Genomic DNA, 12,434 nt, shown 5'->3' with positions numbered 1-12,434 from the left:
CTGAATGTCAGGGGCTTGGAACTTTAGCCAAGTTTCGTACAACGCTAGTCTCGTGTTCGTAAGACTAAGCAAAACTAAATGAGGTTTCTTGATGTTCGGCGCAAAAACGTAAAGTAAATAAATATGAAGAAAGAGATTGGGGAGAATAAATAAGTATTATTGCTCCAATAAGAGAAAAATAAAGTACCTAAGATCTAAGCATAAAGAAAATTGCTTGATTCAGCAAACTCGATTTGATTGCCTTACAATAGCTTCTAAGGGTACTATTTATAATAGCATACTTGACCTAAACTTAGTGTGCAAGTAAAAGTAAATATGGAAATATCTAACCTAGACTTCCTTGAAGTACAAGAAAAGTAAAGTCCTAAAACTATGCCTCTTTGATGAGCAAGTAATCAACAAGAAAAATTTTATTTTTGGAAAGTATTCTAGCTGCCTTAGAATACTTTGCTTAACTGCCAAAGCAACAGCTGATGGACCCTTGCATGAGACTAGCTTGGCAATCTATACAGGGCTGGACTAGTCACGGATCTACGGACCATTACCTTCTCCCCCACTTGATTTAACAACGCCCTCGTTGCCTTGCAGTTTCTTTCCACCACAAGTCTTCATCAAGTTCCCCATAAGCGTTGTGGGTGTGTTTGAGGTAATTTTTCTCCAACTATCTTGAGAACACTTCAAAGTTAGAATGTGTTTTGTCGTATGAATTACTAGCTCATAGTTGGCTAGTGTCATCTAAGTACACAGCTCCTATATGTGTAGTGTTTCCATTTGTGACACACAGAATTTGAGCTTGACGCGTAAGTAGTGTCAAAACTTAATGAATCAAATTTATTTTGCCCCGTAAGGAAGTCATGGAACACTTCTTCCTAGTGCTTGTCTACCATCAATTCATATTACCCCACATCGTGGTGAATTTACAAATCCACCGTGTTGTGCCATCTTTTGCGAAGCTCATCGCTATTAGACCCCAGCTGCTTGATGTTGTCTTCGACCTATTCGAAGTTGCCCCACGCCTCGTGATTGATATCATCTCACTGCAAGGTACGCGATTATCCAATGCTTGCAAGATGTCCTCATACTCATAACGCTTCGCAGCATGTGTGTGCATAGTTTCCCTGTCTGCAACGTATACACTATCTTGAACCAAGGCATTCAAGCGGGATGTGGTCTGGTCACCAATTGATGTCATTCTCTCTCTCAATCCTCAAATCATGTGATACATAGTTCTGAAAAGCGTTGCTTTGATACCAACTATCACGAGGTGCAGTACTATAGTCTCGTGTTCGTAAGACTAAGCAAGTCTAAACGAAGTTTCTTGATGATCGACGTGAAAATGTAAAGTAAATAAATATGAAAAAAGAGATTGTGGAGAATAAATAATTATTATTACTTCAATGAGAGAAAAACAAAATATCTAAAATCTAAGCACAAAGTAAATTGCTTAATTCGGCAAACTTGATTTGTTTGTATTATAATGACTCCTAAGAGTACTATTTATGATAGCCTACTTAACCTAAACTTGATGTGCAAGTAAAAGTAAATATGGATGTATCTAACCTAGACTTCTTTAGAGTACAAGAAAAGTAAAGTCCTAAAACTATGTCTCCTTAATGAGCAAGTAATCAACAAGGAAAATTTTATTTTTGAAAAGTATTCCAGCTACCCTAGAATACTTTGCTTGGCTGCTAAGGCAACAGCTAATGGACCACTGCATGTGGGTTGGCTCGGTAGTCCATACGGGCTAGACTAGTCATGGATCTACGAACTGTGACATAAAGGCATCCTTATGGGATGGGTTAAAATTTTAAAAAATATTCGTTTTATATAATTTTTTTAATTTTTTTATAAATTTTCTTAATAACCCCCCCAAAAATGATTTTTTATTTAATAATTAATACAAATAAAGAATAACAAAATAATTTCATATACTAGACTTAATTTTAAAGTTTTTTTATTTTTTCTTTTAATTTATATTATTATTTTTATTTATTTATTTATTTCTATTTTATTTTCTCATATGTTCTAAGTCTCTATAGATTTTCTTTTACAATTTCTACAAACCATTAATCATATTTTTTTCTTTCTTTTTTATTATGTCACATGTAGATTCTATGTTCTACTTGTCATGTTCTTCTTTTTTCAATTATGTGAATTTTATTTTCTATAATTTTAATCTTTAAAAATAAATAAATTATTATATAATTCTCAAATATAAGTTTCAGTTTTACAATGTTGTTTAGAATTTTATCAATATATCATTTTTTATTCAAAATAACTAATGTATTCTAGCATGTATGTTGCAAACTTTAAATAACAAGGGCATACATACAAATTGATAGAATGAAATAATTATGTTTTTTTCAATATAATTTTATTTATCATATATATTTTTAATGGCTTTCAAAAAAAATTTTATTTAATAATTAGTTTTATTCTTCAAATTGTTTGATAAAATTACAGTCATTATGATTAGCATATTGCTAGTTAAGCTAGACAAATAAATTCTAAACTAATATGTTAAGTCTATCAAATTGAAAAAATAAAAATAAAAGTGAGTCTACTAATCTAAACTCATTAAGTTTTAATATGAAAGAATGTTTGGCCTGGTTTTTTTTTAGCTTAAAAGCTATTATAAAGCTCTTATGAAAAATAATAGCTTTTAAAATTAAGCTAACACTGTTTGGTAAATTTATTTTTTTATAACATCTTTTTTATAGATAAAATTTTTTATTAAAATTACTATAAAGGGTATTTAAAATCAAGAAAAAAATTGAATCAAATAAAAAAGGATGAGTGTGAAAAAAATATAATTTTTCCTATAATATTATGAATTGATGAAAGATAAAAGAAGAATATAAAAAAATATTTTTTGTTATTTTTTAAAGATTGGCTTGAATTTATGACTTTTGGAACTAAACAAAATTGATGTTAAATACAAGGAAGAGAATCCAAAGTGGTATTAATAATGGATACAACTCGATCAAGAAAATCATGTTTAGCCATTGATTTGGCAACCAATTTTTCTATTGAAATCATCAACGCTAATTCCATACAAGTCTATTAACGTCTAGACGTCTTTACCAATAAAGTTCTCCTCCATAAATAAAAAGGTTTTAGCTTTTATATTTTTTTCTCATTTTTTAATAGGCTATTTATTTTGTCAAATAGTGTCATATCATCTGTTGGGTACTGTTAGCTCAAAGAAGTTCAAGGATTTTGCAATTCCTATTACCAAAGGAATTAAAGTCTATTTCAATTTTCTTGTAATGCAACCTATTCGTATACCTAAAAGAAAAAATTCTTTAAAACTGAGTTACCACAAACGAGTACAAATATTGACTTTTTAATTTTCATCTAATTTATCTCAACAACCATTGATCTATTTGACTAATTATTTCAATAATAATCAACAAATACTATATACACCAGAAAGAAGTTAAAAACAAATAAACATCACGTAATTGTCACATCAAACAATAAACTGAGAAATATCAAACAATAAAGAGAATTTTCAAAGCAAAAAAAATGATAGAAAATAAAATGAAAAACAAAACAGAAAGAAAAAGAAGAAATAATACTTGAAAGCAGTTTTGAATTTCAGATTTTCTTTTCTCTTAATTTTTATAAGAACAAAAAAAAAACCATAAACGGATGATTTGTGGAAAAGGGGGAAAAGAGGGAGTTCGATAGGGATGTGTATGTTTTGAGAGAAGATCTTTTTGAAAAAAAATAACTCTCCTAAAAAGCTAGCATGTTTAAAAAAAAAAAAGAGAGAGAGAGAGAAGAGAAAGCTCTTATTTTGAGTTTTTTTTAATTTTTGTTCTTTACAAAAAATTACTTTTTTTAGGAGTTTTTCATAAAATACTGTTTGGCTCAGCTTTTACTTTTAAAAAGTAGATAGATTTAAAATAAACTAGGTCAAATAGATACTAAATCTAAGCTTATCATAATATATTATATCTTAACAATTTAACCTAATAACCTGTCATAAAGTATTATATCTCAATAATTCTATCGAACAACCTAATATATTAATTAGTAATTTAAGAGGTAATAGAAAAGAAGAGGCGAGCTTGAACACTTAAAGTAAAAAGAAAAATTATTTGAGTTTGAAAAATTGTTTTCTTTTCCACTCTTACACGTAAAGAATGAGAAAGGCTCCTTTTATAATTCCATTCAATTATATATATAAATGACACCATCATTACTGTTAATTTACATTTTTTATATGTCCAATATTTTTTTAATTTTATTTAAATTTTTATATGAGCGATAATTGAATTATATATAAAGTTTTCTTTAACTGTTTAATGTCTCTTTCTATTTGACCCCCTTTTGAAAATACTCTAACTTTCCTCTAGAGGCAAGGGAGATTCGAACCTTATTTTTTAGACAGAGGATCATGCACCAGTCAATAAATCAAATGTTCAGATACGTGATCAACATTAGAAGTTGAACAAGTGGATAGCTTCCAGTTTTTAACAACTCTAACTTGGTGGGAGAAGTTTTTGAATCACAAATTGTTGTGGTCTCTTGATATCGACATGAAAGGCACAAAGGTTAAAAGTTTTCTATCAAATAGTTAGAATAATTTGCATTAAACAATCAAAGCATGATCTTATTTGGGATAAAAGTTTTAATTTTCCGTTACACTTCTAATTCATCCGCTGGCTTGTCCTAACATAAGTTCACTCCAAACATACTTACATCCGATCTTTTATCTCCTGTCACTCTCCCAGAATTTCTTTTGTTTTTCACTTTCTTTATGGTGTCTACAAAACCAAATCCCAAAAAGAACCTTTTTATATTAACTTTAGGCAAACCCCAAAACTATATTGGACATGAAAATAAAAGACACTAAATGGGCATAAGAATTAAGACATAAAACCCAACAAATATCCACTTTTAACTTTGCATTCTTTAAGCCAACATTTTTTAAAAGAACTTCTTCAATGCCTACAACCCTATCTTGTGGTCACCAAGCTCCATGAGAAACCACCACCAAGCTTGAGCCTAAGTCCAAACTTGTCTTACGAAATAACCATAATGAATCTCTCCTCTCAAGTCCTTATTCTCATTTTGCTCCTTAACGAAGGCAACCTATTTGTGCACCTTGTCGAGAAACACTACATGCGTGTACCACAATGAATACAGAGCTCTCTCAGTGCTACACACTAGTGTCACAAAACACACATTAGTGAGATATAGAGTGAGTCTTAGATATATAAATATAGATCATCTTTCACTTAACAAACATATCTTTTAAGTTGAAAATGTGAACCGGTAACAAGTGGTATCAAAACAAATATAAATTTTTATTTCTATGGAATCTCATAAGAAATACAAAAATCGAGATAGACTCAGACCAGTGTAAGGGTCTTTCTCTTTTATAAGCAAAGAGTTAGTACAACAAAAACGTTATACAATTAGATAAAATAAAATGTCACGTATCACAAATAAATAAGAAATGAGATGGGTCTTACATATATAAATATAAGTCTTTTTCCACTTAATAAACATATCTATTGAATCGAAAACATAGACCAGTATACTAGTACAAACTCCACCTTCTGGCTAACTCCATGATTTGAGTGTGCAAACCAACTCCTTGACTATTTCGTAGGTCTTACATTCTCTCATCCCATCTTTGGGGCTAACGATCTTACAATTCTAAGAAAGGTATGAACACGAGAATCCCTTTGATTACCATATCGTTAGTGTTACCATTTTGTTGCCAATAGTTCAGCACTAAGTTATAAACGTTCTAAAGTACGTGCTCCTGCTAATGTACACTAATCCCATGACACGAGTATTAAGTGGTAACTGCCAACAGATCCGCATCAAGATCATGGGCTATCGATGGTTTTTCCGCTTGCAGATGAGAGGCATTAACAATATTTCTTTCCCTTCTGGATCTAGATATGCCCTTCTATATTTGGCTCTGAATAACAGGAAGTCGTAACACTAGTATTCTATACCGTTCAAGTCTGAAGCCACTTCCTCTTAAGATTTTTTTTGTTGCGTTTTTTTCTTTTTTTTCATTTGCTCTGCTTGTTGCTCGTTGTTTTGTTAGTCTTACTAAGCACAACATTTATGTGTTTGGGTAATACTACATTTGTTGTTCTCATCCTCGTTGATTGCGTAAATTGTAGTATATTGTCTATTTCAAGGTTCCATGCGAAGAATTGACTTCGCAAATACATAAGCATGAATACTTGACTTACTGGAATAAGAAGCAATTACTAATTCGACATAGACAGAGAGAGGATGACTTGGAGTTCAGATCTTTCTCTGGAGATTCCAAAGCCAAAGAGCTAAAAGTTGTTATTAGAAGAGGATATCTGATGAAATTATATCTCAGCGGGCATTTTGCATTTGATAATGCTTCATCTCTGATAATACAGTTTTTACATTGTAGTCCATCAGATTAGTGTCCTATGTTTTCCTGAATTAAATGCCAGTAGACAGTCTTTGGAAGGTTTCTCCATGCCAAACCGGCATTAAAATGGCTTATCTAAGCAACCAAAGGTATTATCTCTTTCCTTAAAATTGCACAGCTAAAACCCTAAAATTGCAGACAACTATAGACAAAAGTTTTTAGTTGAGCAGAACACAACCTTTACACATCGTTCGCAGGTCCTCTCCCTATTTAGTACATTATACTACCTCAAATATACACCGTATCCGAGAAAGAGATTAACTGAAGGAAAGTGAAAGTAATATGCTATTGCAGTACTTTCTCAAGAAAAACTAGCGGAACCGTAGCTCTAGTTAGCATCAACATGTAACTTTCTCAGATTACAGTTCCACTTGGAATCAAGGCATCCTTGATTACTGTGACAATCCCACTCTTAATGAAATATCCATCCGTCTCCCTTGCAGCTTCTTGCACACAGTCGCTGTTAATGATCTGAAATAGCAACATCTAATGTTAACATTTACGCTTGAGAATTTATAAACACATACCTATGAGTTAGAGATAAATAGTTCCACATTTATGAGCGGTACAATGCACTCAATAACAAAATATTGCATTAAAATTTTTGTCTTTTGCTCTCATTCCATTGACAACTGAAAAGTTCTCTTGCCTTGAGAAACTTTTAACTGGAGAAAGAATTTAACCACCAACAATTCCATCAGAAAAGCAACTAGCAATGCCAAAGTGGATACTGAAAAAGAGAAGGGGGCTGAGGAGACAAATTTTTATTATGGGCTGAACTTCCATGCAGAGCCAGCAGCACTATGGTGACATTTTAGCCAATTATCAGTGAAGCTCATATCTCCTTCCAAGGAAAAGGGTAATAAACTAAAAACTAAAATTTATGTGCTGCGTCCATAAAAGAAATCATGGTAAATTAATAGTAAAAATAAAAGCCCAACCTTCACATTGTCACCAATTCGAGCATTCTTATCAATAATTGCTCTCTTGATGTGAGAATTCTTTCCAATACCGATTGGAACACTACCCTTTGCAGCCAGAAACCTCCTGTCAGCATCAGTCTGGAGGAAGATGGTGAGGAAATAAAATTATTATGGATGCAAATCATATATGTCATAAGAAATAGAAAAAAGAAGAAAAAATAAACCTAAATACTTTTCAGGGCATAATACCTCATAATAATCAGCTCCCATCAGCAAGGTATCTTCTATGATTGCACCCTCTGAAATGCAAGATCGCAGACCAACAACGGAATGGTGAATTTTACAGTTCTGCAATCAACCAAAATACCCAGGGGATTAACTCGCATAAGTTGTCTAATTAGCAAGTGAGTATCAGAAATCATTTCTAACCAGAAAACTAAGCTGAGTATAAACTTATCCTCCAAATAACTCACCTTAATAACACAACCCTCACCAATAACACTGTCCGTGACATCAGCATCAAGCATTTTGGATGGAGGCAGATACCGAGGCTGGGTGTAGATTGGAGATGAACGATCATAGAAGCTGTGAAGAAAGTTCAAAATCACAAATGTAAATCAAAATTATCCTCAAGCTGGTCACAATATAATGCATTGATGAACTAGAACCACCTGAAATCTGGCACTGGCTTTTTGGTAATTCCTAGATTTGCATTATAAAATGCCTCAATGGTACCAATGTCCTCCCAGTAGCCATCATACAAGTAAGCTTGCACCTTCATAGGTTAACAATTGATTAAAACTCTAAAATAAGTAATTATGGGTAATGTAAAGAAGGAAAGAGTCAAGTGGGAACATAAAGGCACCCATCATGTATGGAAATTGTAACACTAGAGCTTCAATCCAGCAGACAAAATAAATTTTGTTAAGTATACGACATGCTTCATGAATGGAAGTACAATTACACTCAAACTATTCACAATATGAATGATTTACATCTTGGAAACTATCTTATTTTCAGAACTGTTCATAACCAGAAAAGAGACAACACATCATCCAATCTCCAAATTCTTCTACTTCTTATTGCATATGCCAACTAAGGGTGTAAACAAGCCAATCCAATACAATGCCAGGCTCAAGCTTGGCTCGATTAAAAACCTTGAGGCTCAAGCCCTGCTTAAACTCGATCGAGCTTTAATTTTTGCACTCAAGCTCAACTTTATTAGGCTCAATTATCATCAACTTGAGTAAGGAACTTGAAACCCGTGCTTGAGCTTGAACTCAATACTCAAATAAAACTTGAAAATATGCAAATAAATATAATATTTTTTGTATACGAATAAAATATTAGTATTAATAACAATTCAAAAGTTCAATAAAGCTTACGAGCCAACTAAATGGTGTAAAAAAGCCAAGCCAATATAGTGCCAAGCTTGAGCTCTGCTCAATTAAATAACTTGAGGCTTGAGCCCAACTTGAACTTGATTAAGCTTTAATTTTTGTACAATCTCAACCGATTAGGCTCAATTATCATCAGCTGGAGTAAGGAGCTCAAAACTCGAGCTCAAGCTTGAAGTTAAAACTCAAATAAAAGTTGAAAATATGTAAATAAATATAATTTTTTATTTGTACATAAATAAAATATTAAATATTAATAACATTTCAAAAGTTCGATAAAGCTCACGAGCCACTCAAGTTGAGTATTACAAAGCTCGTACTCGGCTCCACTTGTTACTCAAGTGACTCGAGTTTGAGCTTGGCTTGATAGTGCACAACTCAAGCTTTAATGCTTATTGAGCAAGCTCAAGTAGCTCATAAGTAGCTTGACTCCCCGCAAAGTAGCTTGATGAATATAGAAATAATGGACCCACACAAAATGCTCATATATCAATGAACAGTGGTTCATTCTGTTAATGGTAATAGTGATTCAAAGGGAGGGATGAGGCAATGTAATACTTACCCTCATCCCAATGGAGGTAGCACCTGGAATGACTTCACTTCCAAAATCATTGGCACCCGGAAACTTCTCTCGAAGAAGATTCAACATCACGTCTTTGCTGACAACATATATACCCATACTAGCAATGTAAGGCATCTCTTTTGCTCTCTGATCGTCCAGACCTAAAATTGTCGTATCAACCTAAAATCATAACAAACAAATTAGAACCAGAATAAATAACAGCTCATAAGTTACAACATCAATACTTCGTGTGAAAATTTCATTTGAAGGAGAATTTCTACCTGCATAGCTTTCAGTTGGTCCCCTTTGGGTTTCTCAGCAAATTCAATTATACGCCCTTCTTCATCAATCTTCATTAGACCAAAAGCAGAGGCCCGTTTTTCATCCATCGGCAATGCAGCTACAGTGATATCAGCATCAGTCTCTCTATGCGCCTGAATAAACCTTTCATAATCCATTCTATACAAATGGTCTCCAGCAAGAACCAAGAATTCCAAAACATTATGCTCCTCAAACAACCACAAATACTGCCTCACCGCATCCGCTGTCCCCTGTTCATTCAAAATCAAACTTTTGCAAATCAAAAGACGCAAAAGGACATAAACAATTTAAAACCCATTTTTATAGCACCTAACCTGGAACCAGTTTGGGTTCTCAGGACTCTGCTGAGCAGCGAGAACTTCGACGAACCCTTCGTTCTTGTAACCACCCATGTTACTAGCATATGCACGGGAAAGGTGGCGATTGAGAGAAGCAGAATTGAATTGAGTCAGAACATAGATTTTCGATATGTTACTGTTCAAGCAATTGCTAACAGGAATATCAATTAGCCTATAATTTGCTCCTAATGGAACAGCTGGCTTTGCTCTCTTCTTTGTTAGTGGGTAAAGCCTTGTCCCTGCTCCACCTCCCAAAATAATTCCCAAAACACTCTGCCAAAACCAATCAAATTCCCGTCAAAAAGTAGAAAAAGCTTTGGCTTTTGCGCATATTTCAGTTATTTGAGCAATCGAAACGCATTGTCTCCAATCAGACCAAAGATTTCAGAGAAACCAGAGAGATAAACTGAAACTTACTCGACTAGCGTCGGGGTCAAGACATGTCTGCGAATTCTTGGAATCCGAAACGGCTTTGGGCGAAACGATTGAAGGAGTGCGTTCCGTTTGGCGGGAACCAGTAACCGTTTTGGAAACAACCTTGTCACCAGAAAGAGCAGAAGCCGAGAAGGACAAGCTCCGAGGAGCCGCGGATTTACAGCTCGAAGAACTGGAAGAAGCATTGCAGGACGTGGTAGAAGGCAACCTCAAAGCACCGATCGCAGCCATGCTCGCCATTGTATCTTGCTATTTTACTCTAGAGAGTGGAGAGTGCGGACTGACATTTTTAAGGGGCAGAAGGATCTGAGATTGATGGGACCTTGGAACAATTTGCCATTATTGTTTAGGTAAAATTACGCGCCGGACCTTGGGGGGATTGGTTGCCATTTGGCGGGGGATTGGTCTTGCTTCAGATCTGGAAAGGCATAAGGGTGTTTTGGGGATTTCGTAATGATTTAATTGGTTTTTGTAGGGGAAGAAAATCTGGGAGTTTGTGAAGAATAATTGGGTGGATGTCATTTCACAAGTACACAACGGTCACGTGGTCATAATCATAGACCACAGCTCTTTGCCACCGTCCATTTACGTGACTTTGTTTTTTCAGTTTGGGTAATAATAAAATAATAAAAGAAGGAAAAATAAATAAAAACACAAAAGGAAGATTAGAAATGTTTAGAGTACGTATGAAAAAGTAACGGAAAGGGCGCATGAATCACGTATATTTATAATTACTTAATTGCTCTCCCTCGGACATGTGACTTTACTAGATTTTTTCTTCGCTTGTGATTATTATTAAAATAATAATCTATTGAATGAAATTATAATTTTGATCTGTCAATCATTCTTTTTATCTGATATACATGAAAAATTTTATAATATAAGTATAGCGTATCGGAATATTTAGTTTAATTATTAGTTTCTGATTTTTTTTATTTAAAGAATAAGATTGAAATTCTTTTACCTCAAATTTTTCTTTAAAAAAAAACTTAAAGACTTTAAAAATGAGATTTATTGATAAATAAAAGCCATATGACACCTAGAAATGATAAGATAATTAACTTGTTAGATCAAATGAAAGTAAGATTTACATCCATATTTAAGTATAATAATAGATGGATGCATAAATACACAAAAATGAATAGTTAATGTTATCTTATCATTTGTATTACAATATGTTAGGTGAAAGAGATGGTTGTTAATATGATAATATTGCATTAAACACTTGTGCCAATTTGGGATCAATGTGATAAATTAATAATTCATTAATTTTATAAAATAATATATTTAAAATATATATATAAGACCCACTTGATATATAAATTAACAATCTCCTTAGATATCAAAATATTATATATATATATATATACATGACTCAATTAAAAAGTCTTATTGACTCAATGAGTTTTTAATGATAACAAAACATTCCCATTCGTTAATGTCTAACAATACTACTTGAACGTTCAGGATAAAAATGTATGTCACTTAATGAAATAATCGCTTGAAAGCAAACATTAAAACTCACCAAAATAAGGGGTCACAAACTGGGTTATAAGCAGAAACCTTTTAGTCGGTTAACCAATGGAGTTAATTAGTTAAAATCCAAAAGTGAAGATGCAAAGGGAAGACAATCAAATTTGTGAAAAACAATTCAAGAAGTCTCGAGTGACTAACATATCTCATATCTTTTTAAGGGCAATGGAAGATCAACATTAACAAACTAAGAGAAGAATTAGTCAAACAAAGAAAAGTTGCTAAAGTTGGTTACTTTAGAAACAGTAAACTATTAATCGGTTAAAACATTTCTTAATCGATTAACATAGTAAAGCAAATGGCAAGATAAAGAAGACTTAATCGACTAAGAAGTATAGTTAACCAGCTAAAAGCACACTAGCAAAAAAATTTGAATTTGAATGTCCACAGACAAACTAATAGTTATAAAGGATTCTAAACTGTTTCTAACGGTCAGAAGCTGTCAACTTTCATAAGAGTTAATTTTTCTAGTATAAAAGACAT

At 32.9% G+C, this 12,434-nt stretch overlaps 1 protein-coding gene across 1 annotated transcript; it reads right to left on the bottom strand.

Annotated features, from left to right (window-relative positions):
• Positions 1–6,574: 6,574 nt before the first annotated feature.
• ADG1 (ADP glucose pyrophosphorylase 1) lies at positions 6,575–10,721 on the bottom strand. Its single transcript, XM_007049390.3, has 9 exons — positions 10,401–10,721; positions 9,960–10,256; positions 9,606–9,875; positions 9,325–9,504; positions 8,037–8,140; positions 7,839–7,950; positions 7,615–7,713; positions 7,384–7,503; positions 6,575–6,913 (listed from the first exon to the last, which is right to left on the bottom strand). Exons 1-9 carry the CDS (start codon positions 10,656–10,658, stop codon positions 6,797–6,799), a joined length of 1,557 nt encoding a protein of 518 aa, XP_007049452.3. The 5' UTR covers positions 10,659–10,721; the 3' UTR covers positions 6,575–6,796.
• Positions 10,722–12,434: the final 1,713 nt, after the last annotated feature.

The sequence above is a fragment of the Theobroma cacao genome, chromosome 1, assembly GCF_053813885.1.
Source record: "Theobroma cacao isolate CCN51 chromosome 1, ASM5381388v1, whole genome shotgun sequence".
In the NCBI taxonomy this organism is placed as follows: domain Eukaryota; kingdom Viridiplantae; phylum Streptophyta; class Magnoliopsida; order Malvales; family Malvaceae; genus Theobroma; species Theobroma cacao.
The sequence above is the reverse complement of the archived record's forward strand: the minus strand, read 5'-3'. Positions and strand labels throughout refer to the sequence as shown.

Coding starts and splice junctions, on each gene's coding strand:
- ADG1 (XM_007049390.3), bottom strand. CDS start 10,658: ATGGCGAGCATGGCTGCGATCGGTGCTTTGAGGTTGCCTTCTACCACG. Junction 9,876..9,959: donor AGAACCCAAACTGGTTCCAG/GTTAGGTGCTAT, acceptor TTGAATGAACAG/GGGACAGCGGATGCGGTGAG. Junction 7,504..7,614: donor TGGGAGCTGATTATTATGAG/GTATTATGCCCT, acceptor ATCTTCCTCCAG/ACTGATGCTGACAGGAGGTT.